Source organism: Euwallacea fornicatus, chromosome 23 (assembly GCF_040115645.1).
Source record: "Euwallacea fornicatus isolate EFF26 chromosome 23, ASM4011564v1, whole genome shotgun sequence".
NCBI lineage: Eukaryota > Metazoa > Arthropoda > Insecta > Coleoptera > Curculionidae > Euwallacea > Euwallacea fornicatus.
In genome coordinates this window covers 1,434,528-1,460,379 of record NC_089563.1, presented here as the reverse complement: position 1 = coordinate 1,460,379, position 25,852 = coordinate 1,434,528, and the positions used below count along the sequence as shown (strand labels likewise).

At 34.6% G+C, this 25,852-nt stretch overlaps 2 protein-coding genes across 2 annotated transcripts in view; both read right to left on the bottom strand.

The window, feature by feature from the left end:
- Positions 1–25,852, bottom strand: part of Samuel (SAM-motif ubiquitously expressed punctatedly localized protein) — a 215,141-nt gene that overhangs the window by 167,222 nt on the left and 22,067 nt on the right. The gene's annotated exons all lie outside the window — the stretch shown is intronic.
- Positions 7,033–25,686, bottom strand: AstCC (Allatostatin double C). Its single transcript, XM_066295488.1, has 4 exons — positions 24,913–25,686; positions 17,454–17,668; positions 8,575–8,727; positions 7,033–7,964 (listed from the first exon to the last, which is right to left on the bottom strand). Exons 2-4 carry the CDS (start codon positions 17,640–17,642, stop codon positions 7,860–7,862), a joined length of 447 nt encoding a protein of 148 aa, XP_066151585.1. The 5' UTR covers positions 17,643–17,668; positions 24,913–25,686; the 3' UTR covers positions 7,033–7,859.

Here is a 25,852-nt window from a genome sequence, read left to right as displayed (position 1 = left end):
AGATACGAGGTCACACACATGTATTTCGCAATTATTGGTATGTACGTTGTTTTTTGCAGAAATTGAAACATACATTAGTCATTGAGGTAGATAAAGAGAAAATAGAACATCCGTTCAGAAACGAATGTATTTTGAAATTAATTCGAGAACGAACAGAGGCGTGCCAAACAAGAATCTGTCGAAGGAAGTGTATGTAACACGAACGACACGAATTTTTCTTAATAATTCCGACTACCTTGGGCACTACGCCAACGATTTTTGTAGCAGCGACGTAGAGCCAAATTAGCTCTTAAAACTTAAGATTTGAAACTTAATTCGGGGGTAAACAGAGGCGTGCCAAATACAAACCTGCAGAAGGCCAGATAAGAATATGTGCGAGGAATTGAACGAATTTTGAAGAAATTGTTACTGCCTTTGGAACGAAACTATGCAACATGTTTTATGTAGTTTTGTAGATGGAATTTTCTGTATAAATTATAATATTTGCAGATTGATTCTGTAACACACTTATTTAAGGAGGTAAAATGTATGGAGGGATTTGCAATTTTTAGTAAAAACCTGAACTGCTCTTATTTCTGTAGTTCAACCATGAGGATCTTGGCAAATATGAAGCACCGAAGTTAGCTAAATTGGGGCAAGCTTGCATAATTTAGAGTTCAGAAATGTGCAGAAAGTTGAAACCTTCTGATGGTTTCTGGACGTATTTGAAAAAAAACTGACACCTAAAACAACTTTCAATTTTATCGACTTTTTCTTTACCTTATCACATTTTTTTGTTCAGCTTATTTTTTTATTACGATGGTGCACATGTTAAAGTTCACTCTTGCAATTTACCGGAAATACGAAAACACTGTTTTTTTGCAACAAGTACTTCGTAATTAACAAAATAAAAGACGAGTAAATGAAGAAAACCATAAAAAGTGCTCGAATGGTTCACTCTTCACTTTCAAACGAAGCTCTATGCGTGTGCTTTAATTTTGCATGGATTCTATTGTACAATGCCCCTCATTCGTTCGTAATTTCGTCCTTAAAGTTGTGTGGCGATCTTCCTTTTCAGCCCGTTAATGTTGGTAAATACAGATTTACAAATGAGGTATTTCACAGTACTCCATAAATAATGTTCCAATAGAGAAAAATCTGGTGGACGTGTCCGGCCAACCCATGACTCCATCGTTTGAAATGACTGTACCGATGAATATTTCAAATTTGAGGATGATATGAATTTTAAACGACAATTTTCATGCTTATTCAAGACTCTCCGCTCTGTCCAACGAGTTGACCTCGTAGTTTCTACGATTACCGGTATCCTCAAGATTGAGGTTCAGAAGTGGACACACATTTATAATTTTATAATCACAACATTTTTCTTTTTAATTTAAAAATTCTTAAATTAATTCTGGACTATTACAAACCAGGATGTGGCAGGGATTTATATTAGGTGTCTCACCGATATGGGCCTCTATTCGTATTTTGAAAACTGTGACTTGAAAAACTTGAAATTTGGGCATCACACTAAAGTTGAGATGACGTGTTGATTTAAAATATTGTCATGAAAATACCACTTCCGGTTATACCGGAAATAAATGTCAACTCGCTTACTTGATGTAGAACGCCCTGTATATTATATGAAATTTCGATTCTGCGGCACATGGTGGAAATTTTTGACGTATATTGTTCTCTACCTAAATTTTACATGTTTTAAAGTTTTTTTCTTTTCTGATATTAATGGTTTAACCTCTTTTTCAACGTTAGTCGCCAAAAGGCTTGTTTCTTCTGTAAGGTGTTTTGATAGATCCGCTTATTTTAAGATTATATATTATACGTTTCAAGACTCTTCGTGATCGTTCGTTTTTTTGCTGGATATCGAATACCAAATGTATGACATGTTCTAGTTAATACATTGTTACATTCACCACAAATAATAAACATATTGAGAAAATCTTCGTTTGTATAATTTGCGGATGCCGCCATGCTTACACTAGAGTATTGAACATTGAAAAGTGTTTTTTTGAAAGAAAATGAAAACGCTTAGATTTAGGTATAAACGAATGAATTGAAAATAGTACTTTTTTTTTTATATGTATTCGTTGAAAAAATAGAAGATTCCTATTTAGAAATAATTTTTTTTACAATTTTGAGCTATTTCTTTGATAAAATAACATAAATCGTATAAAAAAAACATGATTTAACCCACTACTCCAAGGGCAGTAATGCATTTTGTGCAATAGCGCAAAAAATGCACTAATGATTGCAACTTGTAATTTTTTTAAAATTTTAAATATCTCGAAAACCGTAAAACTTAGGTATATAACGTGATGCATGCGAAGTATTCATAATATTCCACAGAATCGAAATTTAATGTAATATACAGCATATTCTATTAAAAATAAGCGAGTTACATTCATTTTCGTTATAATCGGAAGTGGCATTTTATGACAATATTTTTAATCAGGAAGTCACCTCCACTTTAGTACGATACGCAAATTTCAACTTTTTCTAGTCGTAATTTTCAAGATGCCGATAGAGGCCCCTATTCGTGAGACACCCTGTATAAATAGATTAAATCCAGGATCATTATTGAAAGCAATTTTTTTTGCATTGTTGCTACACTTCCGTTTAATAAGTAATATTAAGTATAAAATTGAGCGAACAATACTGTATGGCTTTGTTACATTTATGCCGATAGATTTGCAAGTAGATGTTTCTTAAACGTAAATGCCACAACAGAATCCAAACCGACAGATGTGAAAAAACATAAATTTTCCAGGAAAGAGCTTAATGTGGCGATTCCTTTAAGTATCGTGGCACCTCCCACCTGACATCTTTGATGTGTCTCCATTGAACTCAACTTCTTTGCGTTATGTCTAATTGCCAATTAGCTTATTTACGTTATTCAGCTATTGCAATAAGGATGACTGCGGCAGGGATCTAGCGAGAACTAACTTAGATATTGTTTGCTCCATTTGCCCTTTGAAGGCCTCACGTCTGTGCATAGAATATAACGTGCAAACGTTTAATATGCCGGTTTATAACAATAATTTTAGGTAGTCGGTTTATGAGAAAAGGTGTATGAGGCACGTTCCATAGTTATTGATTCAAAGTTTGTATGCTGGATCATCATGGGTCAACGCTTTTTGACCTTTATATCCTTTAACTTCCTGGGTGGTCTTAATTTCCGTATTTTCTGCATCTCATCCGTCGTCAAAAGCGGGTTTTATCTTTTAGCCAAATATTTAAACTGAGGGTAGAAGAATGCCAAGCATTCAACCACATACACACGCATCTTGATGTGCCACAGAAACGTCCGAAAATATTATTTAATTAAAATTCCCACTTTTGGAAATTAAACTATTCGTGCTAGAATTTTGACTCTTTAATAAACTTGAACTTTCGTACCGGGGCCATATAACGCGATAATAAGAACATTTGTTTTAATAATAAATTAATTTCTCGGTTTAATTATTTTTTTGTTTATTTCCCTGAGTCCTTCGGGAGAACGTGTTTCCCCCAACGAACCTCGTAGTGCTATAATTAAGAATCTACATATATTTTTAGGTTTATGAAGTAGAGCGATTTTTGGAAAAAAAGCATGATACCTCTGCCAACGAATTTAATGTATTTTGCTAACTCAAAGTTTAAAATTCTCTGGACGTTATTAGGTAATTTTTATGAAAATCCTACCTGTTCTTAAAACTACTACGCCAATAACCAATAGCTTCAGCTAATTTCGAAGTGCGAAATTATCTCTTTAAAGTGATAAATTTTCAAAGAATTTCATGGATGTGAGAACGTGCCAGATAGGAATCCCTGCTATGTTTAAAGCTACAATATAATTTTTTTTTAACTAATTCTGGAGTTTAAAATCGTCCCTTTAGGGACAAACAGAAGTCGGGAGAGAAAACTACTGTTATGATATAAGCATTTTTTAAATAAGTTTTTGCTACCCTCAACGTAACACCGTGCCGATGGCTTGTATGATTCTTTTTATAGTGCGCAATCTTGTCTTCAGGTCTTAAAATTTTTAATTAAATTTAAGGACTAACAGCAAAGTACCAGATAAAGTTTTATAGTTCGTAGGTAGTTCGTAGGTAATTATAAATATATTATAACACATAACTCAAAAAAATCTTCAGTCTAATTAAGAAAAACATTTATTTTTAGAAAGTCGTCTTTAGTTATTAAATAGTGATGCATTCACTCCAACGCTCCTCAACTTTTCGATGCTTTTTTTGTAGAACGATTTGTCTTCGCTCTCAAAACAAGCTTCATTTTCGGCAATCACTTGTTCATTTGAGCCAAATTTCTTTCCCAGGAGCATCTTTTCAATTTCTGCAATATAGCCAGCAGTCGCTAGGGACCAGATCTGGAGAGTAAGGTGAATGGGGAAATAAATTGTAAGCGTAATTCATTCAATTTAACCATAATTTTCATCGACTTGTGAGACGAGGAACAGCATTTTTGTTCTTTTGCATGTGAGGCCATTTTTCTTTATTCCTATACTCAATCGATCCAATAATGTCACGTAATATCCGCAATTGATAATTTTACCTCACTCAGGATAGTCGATAAACAAAATACCAGAAGCGTCCCAAAACATGGATGCCATGACCTTGCCAGCTGACTTTTAAGTTTTTGGTCGCTTTGGACGCTTTTCATCGACTTCTGTCCGCTCAGCCGACGAACTTTTTGATTCAGTTATGTGGTAGTGGATCCATGTTTCGTCCATTGTCAAGAAGATTCCTTTTATCTCGTTTGAGCAGCTCCAAACAGCGCCCTGAATCCTGGACACTTAGCAATTCGGATCGCTATAATCTCTATGACCTACACACTAATCGTCAGAATATTATGAAATTTTGAAATATATCGTTTAAAGGTTGGTACTGTCCAGAAATCAATATGGGTTTGTCAACAGTGTTGCCATATGTGTGTTAAATCGAAGACTTATTGAGTGCTGTGTTACTTGACTCAAACAGTTTTCGGATATTTTTCGAAAATCTGATCAGAATTAGCCATAAAAATGTTCACCATTAATAGTTAACCTACATATTTGGTTACACCGTATAATTTTTTTTTTAGAATTAGCAATTTCAATAAAAAATTGAAACATACACGTCATATAAATTTGTACAGGAATTTTTAAAAGAGTGAAGTCATCAATGATGAAACAATTAGCATCATACGTTTTATCAAAAGATGGCCATTTCCAACATCTGGTTTGATTTTGTGTCGAAAATGATTAGTTTTCTGATTATCCTTCGTAGTTATCGGACATTTTTCTAAGAATACGGTAGAATTAGGCAAAAAATTTACACCTTTTTCACTATAAAATGCTAGCAAAACCCGAAAATAGTAAAAAATTTTTAGAATCCTTTAATGTTTTACATTTTATGACGAAAACATCAACTGGCTTACGTCTAACTACGCCAGTGGCAGCCGATAAAATTGACTTTATACTAAAAAAACAGCTCTTTGGCAATATATAATCACTATTAAATTTTAAAAACCTAGCGGTGGCTGTTCCAAATTTATTTTAAATTATATATTTATTTTTATTTTCAACACCTGTATATCGGAATATAAGCTTTCCGGCCACATGCTAAATACTATAAGTAATTGTATCTTGAAGTTACAGATCGTACTTAGGAAACACCCTGTCTACTTTCTGAAAAGTTTCAGTAACAGACAAACAAGTTTCCCAAAAGCTTTTCATAGACATTTCTGTATAATACATAATAACAAGTAACAATTTTAATTACGAATTTATAATAAGCACTCACAATATCATCATTATAGGCAACTGCTTTATTCCTCACGAATTAAATAATAAAACCATCCACTAAAAGCTACTTTATTAGTATGGTAAATACTCGACTTCTTAATAATTACTGCAGACAAATTTTCCATGCTTCTTAGCAGGAACAGCAGCAATAATAGCACCAGTAACTAAATTATTGCCTTTCAAAAATATATCACTGTATTTTTATATTAATTTTTTTTAGATACAAGTTTAATGTATATAAATACTTGTGTCATAATAAAATTAATTCTAAAGGGAAATAAATTCGTGTTTCCTGCGATTTCGTTAGATAAGTATCAAAGTCGTTATTTGAACAATTCAGTGAATCCAAAATTTGCCTTTTATAATAAATATAATTCAGTTGAAAATTTGCTACGCAAATAAGAATTATTTTCCTTTGCCATACTGTCAAGAAATGAGTTCTTGCACACTCTTAATTAATTTTGTATATTTTATTATGGTAATCGTTAAGATACTGTTTATTGAAAAAATAAAACTGTATTTATTCGTAGTGTTTTAAAACCCCTTGTAGAATAAAACTTACAATGAATATTGCTAAATAAGCATAAAACCTTTAGTTCTTTTCCACAAGAAATTAAAAAGTATTTCAAAATAATTTACTATCAGACATTGTAATTCGTTGTTAAAACTTGAATACAATTATCACTTTTATAATTGGATTTTCTCAACTTCTTGCAGAGCACCTCCAAGGTCCTGACTTAATTCACCCGCCTAAACCTAATTAAAAAACAATAAGAATAAAGTGTTGAAACCCAATTGGTAGTAGCCTGTGTTGGAAATGAAGGTAATCTATTCATCTTACAACAATTAACATTAATGTGAAAAGATCTAAAGACGAACAAACTTCTTGCGACGCCATTTCATACACGTGTTTTCTCGGTAACTACCACAAAAATAATTCGTGAACCAAATCAGCATTTTACTACGATGAATTAAAAATTCATTACTTGTTCAATTATTATTCAACTTTTTCGAATTACGTACGGATCTCTAATCAATTTCAGTGATTGCGCATTTATTCTGGGCAAATTGCGAATCATGATGCGATATGAGAAATTATTTTTTTTTGCACCAAATAGGAATACAAAAAATATGAATTCATTTATAACTATTTTAATGAACTGAGCAAATGAATATATGAATTTTATTATCTTCCACAAATTTAAGCATCTTTTAATATTAAACTTTACGATAAGGATTGATAGTCCGAATGAGGTAAGTAATTTATTTCTTCATTCAAATTACAGATAGCACCATTAAACACAGATTTTATTACAGAATAGACCATATTGTATAGGTATAGAATCACACACTCTTAACATTACATTGAAAACATTAGATTAAATACTCAAAACTACACTAGAATATTTATGATTCCGTAACGTACAAATGTGCAATATGGTAAAATTCAAAGTCGAATGCTGATTTAAAGTAATTATTTTAAAATATTATTAAAAAAAATTAGTGAAAATAAAGCAGGCCGATTATATTATTAAATTAAACTCCAGCGCCATCTGAATATGGTTACAAAAAATAATCAGGCCTAATTAAAATAGATGGCGTTGCAGTAAAAATATTCCCTTCGACTGTGAGGGAATACGATTTAAAAATTACTAGAAATCACTATTGGATTCCTCGCATTTTTTAAATGTTTTTATTAAGGTTTTCTATAATAGTATTCTTTAATTTACCTAAAAATTTATATGTGAATTATATGTTAGTATCGATTAATGAACATTAAATTATCATCAGAAATATTGTAGATAAACATTAGTATTCTTTACGTTACTTATGACAGAAATGTACGACTAAACTTAAATTATTTGGTAAAAATAAGGAAATACTAAAATTAGGAACTAGACAAATTCGCTAAAACTTGTCCAGGTTTCTGACCTCTTTGGGCAATTAATTACCATTATGCCCATGACTTGGTGATTAAAAATTACATGTTTTAGGGCGTACGTAGATATATGTCCACTATTAAACTCAAATCTTTTATAACAAACTAAGATTAATGAATATGTTGTGGCTATTAAAAAAATTAGAAACAAGTAACCGCGTTAAAGTAGCATCGCCAGTACAGTCTTACTTTGTTCTGTCCATTGTTGGCCAAAGAGGTTTGATGTCCTCTACGTTGAAGATCCATCTAAAAACAATTACGTATATTTATAAAGAGTGAAGATCTATTTCGTTTCTGAGAGTCTTTTGAGCATTGGCTTTGGATGTTTAACTTTCCAGCCAGGTGTAAACCGAGAACAGAGTTGTTTTCATGTTTATTATTCCTTAGTAGTAAAATGTAAAGGAAAATGGAAAAGTTTCCAAGATGATTTATTGGAGAGAACGAAGGAGTAAAGGTTGTACAAAAAATTAATAATGTGCAAAAATAGTTCATCTTGATTTTGCCCTTACAGAAACAATTATCTGGACCAAATAAGATTTTAAGAACTTCGAGTTTAAATACGCCTGTAAAGTGTCCCAAACAACTTATTGCAGTTTTCAACTGGGGTTTAATTTACTAGGCGTTTTCAAACTCTTTTCAAACGGGCATATTTCCCTTTAAAGGAATGCCGAAATATGTTTCTATGCAATGGAAAAATCAATGCACCAATGGACCACCACGTCCTTGCAACCACACCATAACACTACTAGTGTTATAAAAGTTAATTGAGGCTATTCAGGAATGTAGACATTCTCGGCAGAAACAATTTCCATGCAAATGATAAACATTACATTAATCCTTATGCACTCAAACTTACAGTTCTAACATCCTCCGAGTATAAATTTCCGGTACTGCCAAATACTCCAGGGACCTTTTTACCTGTGCTCTTATCTTCCTCTTCTAAGGCCTCTTTCAAAGCGACCATGAGTCGATTTACTAGAAGTGCTGTTCGTTTTTTCGGCACAATCGTCTAAAAAATATAAATATTCATTGTAGCTTGCTTAATAACAAATAACTACTTGTTCGGTACATCAAATAAGCAAAGTAGTTATAGTTTATTAAGATACTTATTGCCTCCTTAGACTTAACATACACATTCATCGTTCTTATGCGTAGGCATTAAATAAATAAGATTACTGCAATGTCCTTCGTGTGAGACACCTAATTCAAGGCAACACGGGTTGGGAAAACTCGCTCCGACTTCCCTATAAATTATCGTAAAATTCCTCCTAAAGTCGTTAATTGAGGTTTCAACAGTGGGGAGAAATCAGGGGGAATAACATCAGTTTCTATTAATGATGGACGCGGTCCAGTAGCAAATGAAAATAATATTATTTTTTCTATATTTAGGCCATATATATATATACCAAATTTCAACAACATATGAGCAAAAAAACACACAATAAAATCCAGAAATGTGCAGATTCATACAAAATTAGCACATTTTTCTTTACGGTTTTCCATAAAATCTTCACATTAGTGAAAATTATAGTACAGTCGATTTTTTCTCGAGACTTTTTCGAGCTCTTAGTAAAGGATGAACGTTATCAATTTAGAACAGTGTGCATTTTATACAGACCAACAACCCCTACTTATGTATTAGGCGTTCCTCGTCCAAAAAAAAAATTAAAAAAATGAAACATTCACCTCAACATATACAACATATCTGTGGTGCAGTTGGTTTGTTTCCAAAAATACGCCGGAATCAGATGGTGTCGTGACCTTCCAGGAGCGTTGAGACCAATCACAGTGCAGGAAAATTTCCCGAATATTGCGAGCGTAGACTTATTGCACAAATGTTATAATGTTGTGAGGAATTTTATAATTCCAAAAAGCGCTAGGTGATGTATCACGTTACCACCGGTGATTAATTTTATGCTATTCAAGCAATTCAATATAAGATTAGCAGTCTATGCATATAGATAGTCTTAACTCATTCCAAAGCATCGTACTGTGAATTACCCGACGCCCCTGCTGATCGCTTAATTACAATCTTTAATAGGGCCAGAATGGGGTGCGATATACGCTTCAACTTAATTGGGGACGAGGTTATTTATCCTTCCGGTAATTTTCCTAATCGCGCTGAGGATTTTTTTTGTCCCGTACAAATGTCAACGATCTTAATTCGAGAGAGTAAATAGGACAACAAACTTGTTCTCCTTTTGGAGCCGGAATCCCTGTAGAGACTTAAAATTGTTGTAATGTTTGAGTCGTAGCGCCATTACACATTGAGTGCCATTTTATGTCCGTTTTGCCTCCCTCTTGGATTTACCGCGAATGTGGAACAATGAAAATATTCATACGGTCATATAACTTGATTGGGATGGAAAAAAATTAAGTTTGGGTGAAGAAAATTCCGTCCAAAATCGACAATCTAGAAATGAAAGATGCCTTTTAAGATAGAGAGTCCCACTGAAACACAATATTAGCTGAAAAATCATTTTCAGGTTTCTATGCTTAACACAAGTTATAAATATTTGCTACAATTTGATGTATTTTAGATAACTTGCGGAAATTTAATAGTCAAAAGTTTTACTTAAACAGAGGTTCAGGAGCGTGGAAGTGCTGTTCCAAGTATCTTTTCAAGATACGCTTAAAATATTGCAAAAATGAGCATCAAAAGGACTAGATATCTCAGAAAGGGAAATAATTATGACAACATGATTTGTACAGGTTTGAAATTTGGCGAAATTATCAATTTACGGTATTTGTAGAAGTAAGAGAACAGAAGATGGATGCCGCGATTACCCACAATTGAACAAAAACAGCGGCGTGAGGATAGTTTAAGGGAGTGTTTGGCAAAGTTTCGCAGCAATGAAGCGGAGTTTTGCGTCGATTCATAAACATGGATGAAACGTAGGTCAGTGATTTCACACCTGAAACGAAAAATCAATCAAAACGGTGGACTCAAAGGGGAGAATCGGCTCTAAAAAAAGCGAAAAACGTCCCACCAGCGGGAAAGGTGATGGTGTTAGTTTTTGGGATGCACGTGGGACAATTTTCATTGATTATCTCCCTAAAGGAAAAACAATAAACAGAGAACATCGTACAAATTCGTTACCGAGTTTAAGCGAAGAAATTTGACGAAAAAAAGTCTCGTTCCATCAAAATCTACGCACCAGTCCACACTTCCGTCATCGTGATGACCAAAATCAATCAATTTGGTTTCCAACTTTTTCCTCACCAACCTTACTCGCCAAATTTAGTCCCCTCGAGTTATTTTCTATTTCCGAACTTGAAAAAATGGCTCGGTCGAAAGAGGTTGTCAATAATGAAGAGGCGAAATATTTGAAGCCTCTTACTAAAAACAGGGTATAGAAGTTATAGAGGGGAAAAGTGTGTCAATCTCAAATCATATTAAGTTGAGAAATAACGAAATATTTTCCACCGTTTTTTTTTCTTTAAGTGTTTAGTCGGGTACTTCTGGGACTATCCTCGTAGCTGCCATAGGGGTTTTCATGGTTCAAAACGATAAAATATAAATGTGTCTCCACCATTTAAAAATTTTCAGGAAAATTTCGAAATTTTCAAAGTGCCATTTTTCAGTGGAGTGAGCGGATACGAGCGTTTGAACCTATCTCAAAGCATCCCCCCAATTCCTTCGCCCTTAAAATTTTCAGGTCGGTTGAATACATATTTTTCTTTAAATAGGCAGGTTTTTAAAATTTTAAATCATCAAAACAGTTAATGTGTACACGCGATTGACTTCTCTCTTTCACCATGTTAAATTCAAATCAATATGATGCAAACACGGTTTACTGCAAGAATCTCGATTTCAACTCTTACTATCTATCAACTTGTGGAACTTAAGACTATATTCCAAACCCACTCTTGTTTCCACGCATAGTTTTAACCCATGAAGCTTGAAAAATAGCCAATAAGTTACAACCGCAGGCTCATTATTGTTGCTATGTTGTATGTAGGATAAATGAGAATATCTTTCCACAAAAATATAGACAGGAAAAAACGTAAGCGGCTAAATTAACATTTTATCAAACACTTTGAGGGTACGGCTCATATTGCACCATATAGGATAATAAACCATTTTTCATTGCGCTTTTTCCTTTCAGGGATGTCTGAAAGAATGAAACAGTGATTTTTCTCTGATATGCGACGACAACCAAGGTAAATTAGTAAGAAACGTGGAAAATTAGGTCATTGTCGCGATGTTTATCCCACGAATCGAAATCTCGATTGATAGAGCTAATTTGGCGTGAAACATCGTTACCTATATGCTAATATTGATGCGGATTTACATGATTAAAGATTTCGTACGATTAAACGAATAAATAAATCGACAACCAATTAACATAATAAGGAGTAATGACCTGAGTTCGACAACCAAATATTTGATTACTATTACGTCCCAGCAATTAATAGAGGAAACAATACAATTATTAAACACCTGCATTTTAATTAGACCCTGTAGAATAGACAATTTTATTAAATTGGGTATATCTCCTATGAACGTAATCTAAATTTCCAAAACTAAACGTTTTTAGTACCCCTGAAACTTATCTCCTAGATAAAGTTTCTAGTACTTCAGTCAAATAGCCCTTAAACTATTAAAAACCTCTGGCCAATAACAGCGGAGGCAAACTTCTCGAAAACATGTGTTTGAAACTAGGACTAAATAAACGTTATGGAATATAAGCTTTGCAATTGCTGTAAGAGACTGCAAGCAATAGTTTGAAAAAAAAAAGAGTTTTAAGTTATCATTTTTAAACTTTTTAAATGATTAATTATTATTGTGTCGGCCTACACAATAGAGATTTCCTCCCACTGCATGACGTTTCACACGATAACACATGCGCTGACGTCACTGGGCATCTGTCCGAACTGATACAAGGGATTCTTGTTAAGTATGTTTTAAGTCCTTTCAGGAGAACTTCAGGAATTATACTAGGAAGTAATGAGGCAGCTAGATCCTTGTCGTCTCGATTTTATTTCTAAATTCACTAAACGAGAGATGAAATTTCTACTGCCTTTTTGTCAAAGTTAATAATATTTGATGAAAGTTTACATTTTGTTAACATGATTTTCAAAGGCCATTGCTTTTACCTTTCCCGGTAAGCCGTTGAGTCTTGAAATATGTATTTTTTAAATTTCCTTTTTTGAAGAAGAATATTCAGGATATGAAATAATGCAAAGTTCATTGGCGCAGCAGATTTTAAAGATTCGTATACATTTTTTCAGCTCAGATTTTTTATTTCATTAGCCCCTCTAGCACCATCCTGCTTTATGTCCTGCATATTTCATTCATTAAAGAGAGAATATAAAGGGGCATCTTTACACTCTCTGTGCAAATTTGTCCAGCGTTTGTTTAATAATACATAAGATTTTTTACCGTTTTTTTTTTTGTTTTCACCGTGTTTCTATGCTATTGGGAGAAAATTAAATGCTTTTTGCCGTAGATTATTAATTAACCTGCCTCGCATCTCCAACAGTTCGTAATACCCCACAAGAACTGGATGTACATCACGTCAAAGTGAACACACTGTATGCAAAGGCTGAAATTGGCATTATAAATATGGTAAGTACAAAAAACACGAACTGCTATCTACACAGCGGCCATTAACCAGGAAATTGTCCGAACTATCGGTTTGCATCACAGTCCAAGAAATAGTTACTTAACAATTTCCTGATAATAGTGTCCAAGGACATACACCATCGTTGATATGTAAAGCAACTAATTAAACATTAAAAATAAGCATGTTTCAAAAAAGGTAAGTTTTTTAGCATTAATAAATATATATCATGCTTCTTCTATATAGTAATAATATATATTTTCAATACACTTGTTTAGGTCCTTTTTTAAACTATTTTGTTTTTCTTGGGGTTCACATGAAGAACAACCAATTTTATTCAATCATATTAGTGCGTGATATCCACTTTGCTGATCACAGTATTGACTCAACATATTTCAAGTCGTCAAGAGATGTTCATTTATCACATCAGTTAAAAAAAACTGTTAGCTAAATTTGAAAGTAATTAAAAGCAGTGTAAAATTGCAAAAAATTGAAATTTAACTAAATCAATAACACCAAGGGTGATTTGTAGTTAAAAATAGAGGAACGTTAGATCAACTTTGTAAATATACTCGAAAACAAAACTTGATAAGTAACGGAGAATTAAAATGTTATCAATCCAGGATTTGTTCATGATTGCAAGTGTCATACAACAAGAGTTACGTGTTTCAATATTAGCGAATACCACAAAACTAAAATTAAGAAGTAGTGGTTCATATGGGAGAAAATTGGAAAAGAAACCTTTCATCTCAAAGAAAAATACAAAAGCTTGATTGCGTTTTGTGAAAGAGCATGTGAACTGGTAAAATGAAAAATGGAAAACTATCCTTTTTTCAGATAAACGTCGATTTAAACTATTGAAATCAGACGGAATTTGTTGGATCGGAAATCAATGGTTGAAGGTGGAGTTAGCGATATTTTAGTTTGGGGATGCTTCGGAGGGTTTAGCATGGGTCCGTTAATAAATATTAATGCTATTACAGATCGACATGCTTATAAAAATACTCCGAAAAATCACTTGCTGGTCTGGATAAAAGTAAATATGAGCCGTCGGTGGGTGTTCCAACACGACAATGATCCGAAGCATACCTCCAAATTAATTAAAGAGTGGTTGGCCGTACATAACGTCGATACGAGAATCTGACCGGCTCAAAGCACCGATCTGATCCACATAGAGAACCTAAAGTATGAAATTAACAGAAGAATTCATGAGAAAAGAATAACAAATATAGACCGTTTGTTCAAAAAAGTTAAAAATACATGGAACTCAATGTATGAAGATTATATTAAAAAATTATTAAACTCTATGAACAACAAATATTGCGAAGTAACTAAAAATACGGCATATAGCATTTAAACACATTGAACAAATAAACCTTAACATGAATATATTTATTTTTAATTTTAAATAATAATTAATTTAATACATTTTATCAGATTTATGTTGTTATATGAAAAAAAAATCGAATTTAAAAAATTGGTTTACAGATGGACGATAGTTTACTTTACCTGTTGCCAAGTTAAGGTTGGCAAACTAGAGATTAAAAAGAGAATTACAGAATCCGAAAGAGTTTTTAATTAAGAACGTATAGGGGGGAAGGTTGAATTATGGGTAAACTGCCCTCTGCTTCCTCGCCTCTTTTCCCTCGTTTCGTTTCCATCTTTATTTCGAAAACGTCGGCTGAATATTTGATTTTGAATCAGTTTTAGCGACAAATTGGATGCATTCAGTGCTGAGATTAATGAGAGCGTAGTGCCGACCAGTTCAACTAGATCATGATCAAATAACAAGGTATTCTTTCCATCACGAAAATAAGTTAGCTGTGTATATATCTATACCACAACAACAAACGAGTCGATATATCAAATACTTTAGGTTCTAATAAATATGTGCAAAAGGCACTCTTTAACTCTCAGAATAGCACCGCCAATCAAGCCTTCCTCGTAAGAAAAGAGACAATTTCAACATAGTATGGACTACAAGCATCTTCTCTGAAAGTTTCTTTGTAAATTGTTTATCTCGGAATATTAACAACCAGACGACAAGAGGCTCTTTATAATTGTTTACCTGAAAAGTAGGACAGGAAACGTAATCAAGAAATCGTTTAAAAATACTTGGAAAATCTATTTGCAAAGTTTTTTATTTTGTTTCTAACGGGGACAGCGTGGGTGCGCCTTAAAAAGGGCGGTTTCATCCCTTAATTCCCCAGATCTTTTATACAGACATAATAAGTTTCAAATTTTATCAGTAAGTAGTTATTATCCCGCACGAGACCCTCTCCTGATTGGAAAATTTTAATAATAAGTGTGTAGATTTATTAACAAATAGGGAATTGGGAAAGGGCTATTAGAGTTCCGAAGCAAAATGTCCTTCGAGAATAATTTTGAGTTAAAAAACCTCCTTTCATGATAACCGTTACGCATCAGACGCTCTTTCCCATGTTACATCTCAAAGTTCCTTAAAATGTCTTAAGGTTTAATAGAATAGTGTCCTGAGGATATTTTCAAACTTTCAAAACACTGGCGTGATTGGTTAACTAGGCAGATCTTAATTAAGTTTTGCAAGAGCATAAAATGCAGGTTCGCATTTAGACAAAAACGAATAACAGAATCCGCTGAGGTAGCCCATTAAGGAAAACACGTAGGTAGTAAAAAAAACAGCGACTTAAAAAGGAGTCTAGAGAAACTAATAAGAAAAAAGCAGCTCCTCTTGAGAGATGTTTTTGATAACAATACCGCCACATCTCTTAGATCCCGCTATATTTATCGCAAATATATCTCAATAATGCCCACATATCAATGGACACTTAGTGGACATTGACCGATGATTCTCGTCCAACAATTTCTCTACAGAACGTGATAAATTACGGCCCCTGGATCCAAAATACACCAATTTTATCCAAATAAGAGGTGTGACGAATCGATCTAGAATAGATGGACTTTTCCTCACTTTCAATACGCATATTTGAGCGGTTCGGATAAAATGTGCAGGCGTGCATGGAAAATTAATTGACACGTTTCTGAAGTTGTAAATTGGACACAAACAGAAAATATAATGATCAGAACATATTTCTCGCCACTATCGGTCCTTTTGAATGGAAGTTGCATTGTGCGATTCCTACATCAGAATGTTTTTATATTACGTCGAAGCCAAAAGAAGTCTGTAAATCTCAGGAACGTGTCATTCCCGACATAATAATTTTTGCCTTGAGGAAAGTAAATATCTTAGCCTAAAAACGCCATTAATATAAAAATCTTTCCCCTCTGGCACGTGTTGTTATCGCACCACATCAAAACGGAACTAATAGAATTGATTTCGTGTCGTATATTTCTCAACTCTGAGAGAATTTTTTACGTTCAATTGGTTTTTAATAACGTGTGAACGCTCATATAAAGGGTGATCAAAAAGTTGTAGGATTTTTTGAAATACCAGGCAACGTCGCAACGAAGCGCAGTGCGACTGGCAGCATGGTTTCGCATAACTCACCTCAAGCACCATTGTTTTTTTCGATGCTCGGTTTTTTTCGTTTTCGCGAAGTTACAGCTGATTTTGTAGAACGAGCATTGCGTGTTTCGCGTTTTTCCGATATTTTACGAGATGAATTTAAATGAAATGGAAAATGAACGTTTTTCTGTTAATTTCATTAAAACGATAATTTTATTTAATATTTTTTTAATGAAGCTGTGACGAAATGGAAAGTGAGTGCCGCTCCATGACAAGACACCAGTTCGTTCTGCGTTGCTTATTCGCGATTTCTGCACAAAAAAGGGCATGACTTTCATCCCTCAGCCTCCCTCCTCACCAGACCTGGTGCTTGCGGACTTTTTCTTATTCCCCAAACGCAATACACCCGCGAAAGGGCGGCGATTTAATTTGATTGAAAAGATTAAAGAAAAATCGTGGGGAGAACTGAACGCCATTCCATACGAATAGTTCTAATGACCCTTCCAGCAGTGGACACGACGTTGGAAAAAATGCTTACGTCACCAAGAGGAGTACTTTGAACAAAACAACGTTGAACAATTTTTAATATTTTTACATAAAGTTTTTAAGCATTGGTCCTGAAACTTTTTGATGACCCCTCGTATTTACGTCTCTCCTAAGCCTCCCACTCATATGCTTACCCATCACTCTTAATTTCTTTAACCACAACAAAAAGAGGCTTACCGGATATTCGTCATATCGAACCCCGATTTGGTAATCTGGATAGTCATCGTTGCTCCTATCCGCAACCACTCTATTAGCTTCTTCAAGCTGCGACGTTTCGATCGGCACAGCCGCCGCCCCCTTCAGGGATATTAGGCAATGGAGCAAAAACAGTACCAGAGCTGGACACATGGTGGCGATTTGGCTCATAGCAGGGTTATTGGAGGTTCATGAGGCTGGAATGTTAGTTTAACAGCAAATTTGCTACATAAAAGCGAGATATTTTAATACAGTCACATTTTTGAAGTTGTGTTAAAATTCCACATTTTGAGGCATGGGATCGTTTATTTTGGGCTTAGAAGACGTAACAATGAAAAAACAAAGAGGAGAAAATTGAGTCATTGATTTTTCTTCCTTTGAGCTCGTTCTTTCAACTTTGATATTACAACTTAAACTTGTTTACACAATTCAAACGTTGATAACAGCGGAAATGTTAACCAAAATTCTGACATTAAGAACCATGTTACAAGTTTAATGAAATGTGGTATTGTGTAGGTGTTTGCAATCGTTTGATTTGGTTTCCATTAAAGTGTCTCCATCTCCTAAAATCTCATATATGTGTCAGCACTAAACTGAAAGTGTAATATCACATTGCAAAGGAAATTGTTTATATTAATTAATGTTTTCCCTGCACTGCTGTAGACCTTACCTGATAATCAGCAAGTTGGTTAGCACTATTTCTATTATGGTTTTGTGTATACCTATTTCGATCAGTTCACGTTTCAAAGCAAATAACTTTGTAAATAACTATTAAAAACCAATCTTTATTTCGTTTTTTATTTATAAAATTACAAAACAACTAAAAATCGTAATATAAAGCTAGTGCAATTTCAGTCTTCATATTAAAAATTTAATTTTCATTGTAAAATTCAGAGCCTTCATCAATCTGAGAGCATTTTCTCTTTTTTAATTTCTATTTTTATTTATTCGTTTCTTGTAATACTTCTTTAAGTCTTGAAATTCTGGGCATCTCTACAATTAGATATACAGGATCAGCGATTCAACCCGTTCATTAGAAAATTCTTTACTGTCCACTATCGTGGCCCAATGAAATTTGATTTAACGCTAGAATCGATCACTTTGACTACAAATGAAATATATATATATATATTTTTTAATTTAAATGCCTCGACTACTACTGGCCATTGGCACTAAGGATCACAGCATTAATTTAAATATCAAATACCTATTTGTTATATATCATTATAGCGTCCAATTGCTTTTATATACTGTATGAATTTTTCCTGTTGCGCTATGGAGTCTATCCTGAGGATATCCTGAATATCACCGTCTATCCCATGTATCACTCTATTATTCGAATACTGTGGGCAATCCACTAAAAGATGCTGTACAGCAATACGGCTATTACAGTGGACACATTGCGGTGACGCTTCTCTGTTCATTAGGTAATTATGAGTTATTCTTGTGTGCCCAATGCGCAATCTTCGTATCACTATATTACTTTTCCTGGATAGCCCTAGGGCTTTTGCCGTACGTATCAGTGGCTCTATGCGTGACAGTTTGGTATTTGAAAGGGTCCATATATTCTGCCACCTCTCATCCAAGATTCTAGCAAAATGGGTCTGATTTCTACTGCCTCTACTCCCCCATCGAACCTCCGTGTCTCCTGCGTTACCGGCTGTTCCTCCATCCATGGGGGTGTTTCAACCACGTTTATTCCTTGGATATTTAGATAATTAGTATTCCTTAACAGCTTGTGCAATATTTGAGGCACGGAGTAGGGCCGTTTCCATGTTTCCTCCGGTCTGAGCTGATTTTTAAATGTTACTGCTGCAGGATTTCCTGGATAGGAAGGAGGATAGTGCACACAAAGTAATCCACGAGCAGTTTTTCCCTTCTCAGATTTAATGGTAGTTCATACGCTTCATAGGCATGCGAGTCCAGTGGACTAGATCGGTATGCTCCCAAAGAAATTCTAAGTGCTGTATTTTGTATTGGGTTCAGCAATTTCAAGTATGTCTCGCACCGTTGAGTATATAAAAGAACCATAATCCAGTCCACTTCTTATAAGCGTCCTATATAACCTCAGGAGTATTTGCTCATTAGAGCCCCAATGTTGATGTGCTAAAGCTTTTAGTATACTCATCCGCCGCATGCAATTAGTCTTGGTATAAAGGATGTGTTTTTTCCAGTTCATCTTAGTATCAAAAATTAGCCTAAGGAACAGATGATCTGGAACCACCTGCAGAACGTCTGAATTCAAAGTAATTTTCGGTATACATCTGCGGCTGAAAAGCATGACCTTTGATTTTGCTATGGAAAATTAAAAACCAGTTTTAGTTGACCAAACTTTCAGGTTATTCATTACATTCTGGACTAGCTTACTAGTCGACTCAGTATTGGTACTTGAACAGTACACCACTAGATCATCAGCAAATAGTGAGTGTCTAACTGGTGGTGGTATACACTTGCAAATGTCCATTATGGCTAAGTTAAATAATGTGGGACTGAGAACCGCTCTTTGCGGGACAGCACCTCTTAACAAGACCTCGTGTGACATTTTTCCATTAACCAAAACTCTGGCAGTTCTTTCACTTAAAAAATATTTAATGTAAGGCAGCATATTTCCGGTTATATGGCATCTGTGAAGTTTGTTGCAGATCAATGGTTTCCAGACAGGGTCAAAAGCTGCTCCTATATCCAGAAAAGCAGCAATAACTTCTCTATTAACCATCATGAAGTTAGCTATTTCTGACTGCAAAAGAACTAGATTATCTACTGTACTGCGATGAGGGCGAAAACCAGCTTGATTCTGACTAATGATCTCGTTACATTCGAGATACCATGCTAGTCTCTTGTTGACCATCTTCTCCGTTAACTTGCACATTATACAGGTTAACGATATTGGCCGAAAGTCTTTTTCATTTGGAGGAGAGATATTATTTTTCTTGAATGGCAGAATGATGGATTGTCTCCACGAGGCGGAGAATAGTTGACATGTCCAGATTTTATTATAAAGCATCAACAATTTCCCAAGGTACTTTAATGAAACTTTTTTCAGCAGTATGAATGGAACATTATCGGGACCTGCTGCTGTGTTTTTACAAATGTTTAGGACGAAGGTGAGTTCTGCCATTGAATATGGTAGATCCACGCTGTCTGAAGATTGGAGATGATTAGGTTGTGATATGAATAGTTCTTGTGGTGGAGATTGGTTCGTTGATTTCCGTTGAAAATAGCAGGCCAATATGTCCGCAATGGATTGGTCATCTGTGATGGTTTGATTATTGTGCTTAATAGAATTTATTTTGTGGGTGATAGTTTGACCTCGAATGCATTTGATCTTCGTCCACACTTCCGCTGGCGGCGTATCAGACACTATGGAGCTAGCATAGTCCTCCCAAGATCGTTTTTTGCTTTCCCTTATTATACGCCTAGCTCGGGCTCTTAGCCTCTTGAAATTAACGAGGTCTTCCAAAGTTCTTATACTCCGGTATCTGTTTAACGCTTTTTTGCAATCCTTAGTAGATGTACTGCAGAGGTCATTCCACCATGGAACACTCCTGCCAGAGCGGTCCACCCTCCTTTAGCCAATGTGTTTATTTGCTGCGGAAAGTATAATATTTGTTAGTTGATTTGTTGCAGTTTGGACGTCTTCCGAGAGCTGGGTTTGTGTACTTTGCATTCTTGTTTCAGCAGAATATTTGTCCCATTTTGCTTTTGATAGGTTCCACCTCTCAATTATATATGGCTCGGAGGTCGTATTATTAGAAATCAGAATAGGAAAGTGATCACTGTCATATAGACTGTCCAGAGTTTGCCAATTTAGTTGAGATGCTATATTTAGATCCGTAAAGTTTAAGTCTATCGCACTGAGTGTATCCGAGGAGATGTTAAGGTGTGTGGATTGCCCTGAATTTAAGAGGTTTATGTTACGGACATTTATAATGTTCTCACTAATTTTCCCCCTTCCTGATGTGTGGACCGATTCCCATAATGGGCTGAAATCTCCGAGAAGAACAAACGGTTTTGGCAATTGGCTGATGATTCCACTTATTTCAGCCTCCATGAGTGGATAATTTGGGGGAATGCAGACATTACATATTGTGATCTTATTAGGACACCATACATTTACTGCTATCAATTCCGGTTCGGAGTTTATTGGGAAATGTTCCGAAAAATTTCCATTCGAGATGAACATTGAAACTCCTCCACTGGCTCGAGCGCAACCTGTTCGCAAATAGTGATATCCCTGATAATGTTTGAGGGATTTTTTATGAGTTTCATTAAAATTTGTTTCCTGTAGATAGACAATAGTTGGTAGATGTTCCGCAATCAGTTGTTGTAGATTAGCAAGGCGTGGATAGAATCCATCGCAGTTCCACTGTATAATCTTGAAGATGTTGGTTATGGTTGTTATCGTGCTGAGATATTCGACCGTTGGGAACTGTCTGACATAGTGTCCTCCTCCTCTGAAGTAGATGCAATACTCTCTATCGATGTTTCCTCAATGTTTATGCCTGCTTTCAGTTTTTTATGCAGTCGTGTGAACCTGTTTTTAATAGACCTCTCCTGGAGAAATGGATAAATGGAATATACATTGTCAAGTAATTGTTTGACATTGGTTGTGAATTTACAGGCTTCGCTATATGGATCCTCATTGTTAAACGTGTCTTCCAAAAAAGCTATAAAAGTGTCAAAAGGTAGGATGAAATCATTGACAGCTGATTCATAACATTCCTTTATTACACTTTCGCTATTATTCAAAAGGGGCGAACAGGTGACCGCTGAGAGGATTTTTCTTTTCTTTTTCGGCTATTTTTTGGTTGTAGGTGGTGGCATTAAATTCCATTCCCCAATGTCATTTTCTTCCCAATCAAGGATTGATAAGGTGCTAGAATGTTGCCTCTTTTGCTGTCCTATGGTTGCTGTCTCTTGTATTTCCTTCTGAGCGCCTAACTCCTCTTGTAAGTTAGTGTTCTCATTGCTATCAACTGTGGTTCGTGGATTTGGGCACTTGCTCGCAATATGACCTGCTCTTTACATAAAAAGCACTCCATTTCATCAGTAGATAAAAATATTCTATAATCTACTTCCTCATAGTGCAATAACTCAGATTTCTGTAGTTGAAAATCCTCAGTGGGTGGTTGAATATACATTTATCGGCGAGAACTTAGGATATGCCTGTATTCATCCCCAGGAATACCAGCTTTTAGAAACGATATGGGCGATGCCATTTGAAGTCCTAGGTTTTTGATTATATTTTCAATAGCATCATGTGGGATGAATAGACTGGCATTAGAAACTATAATTCTTTTGGTTGGAGAAACTAGTCTTCTAAAGCTATGTCGGATTCCCTCAATTATCACTGTTTGCTGAGTTTGCATGAGTTTAGCTACGGTTTCCTCACTTTTTAGATATATGCAAATTCTATTGTTAGATATTTTTGAAGCAAATGTAATATTTTTAGGCTCAACCAGATTCCCTATAGTGCTTACATGACCAAACAGCTTGAGGGTTGGTTCCGTATGCAATACTATTGCTTGTTCTTTCCTGGGAAATGTTTGGCTTAGCTCTTGATTTGGTAACTGCTGAATACGTCACATTCTTGTCGATTAAATTTTGCTCAGTTGAATACATTCTTTCAATAGGTTTAATTATTTGGCTGCTCTTGTAGTCAAAAACAGCCTCCAAGTGTTTAGACATTACGGCTAAATATCGAGTATTATTTTTTAGAAATAATATTCATTTATATTAACAGTATTTAAGTATCGGAAAAGAAAAGAAAAGAAAAGAAACAGCACTCGTATTTTCTTATCACTGCGGGAATTCAAGCAAACAACAACACCAGAGATTCTCACGATGTTTACTCGTTCAAATGAAATATTTGCAAAACGACGACACTTCAGGTTATGGTGGAAATAGCTACCAATTTCCTTATTTTAAATGAAACCTCTTAATTTTTTTATTACGTACGAATTTCTCGTTAAATTATAAAGCTAGTTTATATGAAGTCTCTTATGCTTGAAATTTACTGTTTCCGAGATATACCGAGAAATTTCAAAATTTTAACAACTGCAAATTTTGGAATCAGCGTTTTGGGGCTCAAAGAAGCCCTAATAAGTTACGTTCCGAAGTATTTCAATTTGACAAAAAGTTTTCCATAACCCCCGAGACATGTCTTCGAATCGCAATAATTTGCTTATTTCAAACGGGACATCTTGTACTTTAAAGCATTTTCGGGACTAGAACTTAATTTTGCACAAAATATTATTAAGGTTTTCTGAACCAATTCTGGACAGGTCCTTTTTGAGCCTCGAACCACCGATTGCGAAATTCGGCCTTCACAAAATTTTCAAATTTCCCGGCATAACCCGGGGACAGTAAATTTCAGGCTTAAAACACTTTACATAAACTAGCTTTATAATTTAACGCAAAATTCAAATGTGACAAAAAAAATTAGGAAGTTACATTTAAAATAAGGAAATTTGTATCTGTGTCCGCTGTAACCGGAAGTGCCATCATTTTGCAAATATTTTGGTTGGATTCAAAATGATCGATTCTAGCGTAAAATCAAATTTCATTGAGCTACGATGGTGGGTGGTCAAAAATTTTTCAATGAACGGGCTGCTTAAGGAACCCTATATATATGATTTCAAGCATATCTAAAATTTCAGGAATTAAAGAACAATTATAAAAAATGTATTAAAAAAAATGTGAAAAAATTCTCTAGAATCGATGAAGGCACGGAATTTTATACACAATTTTATACAAATTAAATATTTAATATGATGACTGATAGTGTGTTAAGTTAATGATTTTACAATTTTTAATTAGGTTTGTTTTGATGTTGCTGAGGAGTAAATACTAGAACTTCAAACCTATGTTATATAATTATTTTTAGAACTAATCACTTCAATGATCTGCGTAAAATGCAACATCACAAGCAATGATCCAAAAGAAAAGTTATACTGTGGATTTCTCTATTTTCTATTGCAAGAGAAATGGAGATGATCTACTTTAATTTAGAATTGGAATGGTTTTTATATTAAGTGTAAAATAATTTAAAATTGGGAAATGTTTTAAAATTGTTTGTAACAAAAGACACCTCATGGTAGAAATAGTTGCATAAGGTGCATATATTTATGTCCAGGATAATCTAGACGAAAACGAAGTCGCTAAATGAATTTAACAATTATTATGCGACAAGTCAATCCATTAATTGAGAAAAAATTATTAAATTTACAAAATAATTTCAAGTTAAACTCTTAAATGGTGTCTTTTGACTTTTCTTTGAAATAATATTAAAAATCATTTCAAAACTCCTAATCACCATTTGCACAGAGAACACAGTAATAGGAATTAAGATGATCATAAGGCAAAAGTCTTGTAACATTTTTTCACGGGAAAGATACTGAGGATTAACGAAACACGAAATAACTGTATAATTAATACTTACTATAACACGGTCCAGGAGCCTGAATGCTCGCAATCACCCTTAAACTTCAAGGCGTAAGTGCACAGTAAGTTGCAAGATGCAAAAAATCCGATTTGTCGACGTAAAATCTCCCCTTACCGACAAGTTAATAATTGAAGTATTTCTTTCTTGTTTAAGGTAAACCGTATATACTGTACTTGCAAGTTCCAAAGTTGGGCTTTTAAACGGTCGCGCCGACTACGCAACAGGAGGACGCGCAACTTTCACAACGACACTTCCCTCTCAAAGATTTTATGTGGAGAATATGAGTTGCAAAGAGACATTTGTGAGGTCTTCAGGTTTAAATAAGATTTTGTCGGGAATTATGAAACCTTTTGAGGGGCGGCCACACACCATCGCGATTCGCAAATAACCTCTGCCCCATTTGCATCTGTAATACCTAAGAGTAAGACGAGAGATCTAATTAAAACGTTCTTACTTGAAATCATGGCTCAAAATTCGACGTATTCAATTTTGGACTCGTCTCATGGTGTTTGGAATCAATTCATCTAGCTAAAAATGCAATAAAACCAATTACTTCTCCATTTATTTAACGTTTTAATGGGACGTTAGCCGGTTAAATCCACGTTAAGAATTAACAACGGTCGTTACATACATTGCCTCCTATGTGCAACTATAAAATTCTTTTAATTGAATAGAAGACTTATTTTCTGCGAAAAATACTTTAAGTTTTGAACCTTTAGGGTGTGCGCCAAACTAGAGACAAAGAATATGAAGTAATTAATGCAATTACAAAATTGAAATTTACAAGATAATGTGCGTTGCGATTGTTCAACTGGTTGCGATTATTCAACTGGTTACGATTGCATATACAGGGTGGCCTGGAAACAATGGTACAGTAACGCATTGAGCGCTACAAAGTTAAATAATAGAGCGATTCAATTTTTGCCTGCGGAGATGC

What these genes read in the sequence shown, in the direction of transcription:
- AstCC (XM_066295488.1), bottom strand. Translation starts at nt 17,642, where the DNA reads ATGAGCCAAATCGCCACCATGTGTCCAGCTCTGGTACTGTTTTTGCTC. An exon ending in TTCGATATGACGAATATCCG is followed by an intron (nt 8,728 to 17,453) that starts GTAAGCCTCTTT and finishes TATATTTTTTAG; the next exon opens with ACGATTGTGCCGAAAAAACG. An exon ending in ACTCGGAGGATGTTAGAACT is followed by an intron (nt 7,965 to 8,574) that starts GTAAGTTTGAGT and finishes AATTGTTTTTAG; the next exon opens with ATGGATCTTCAACGTAGAGG.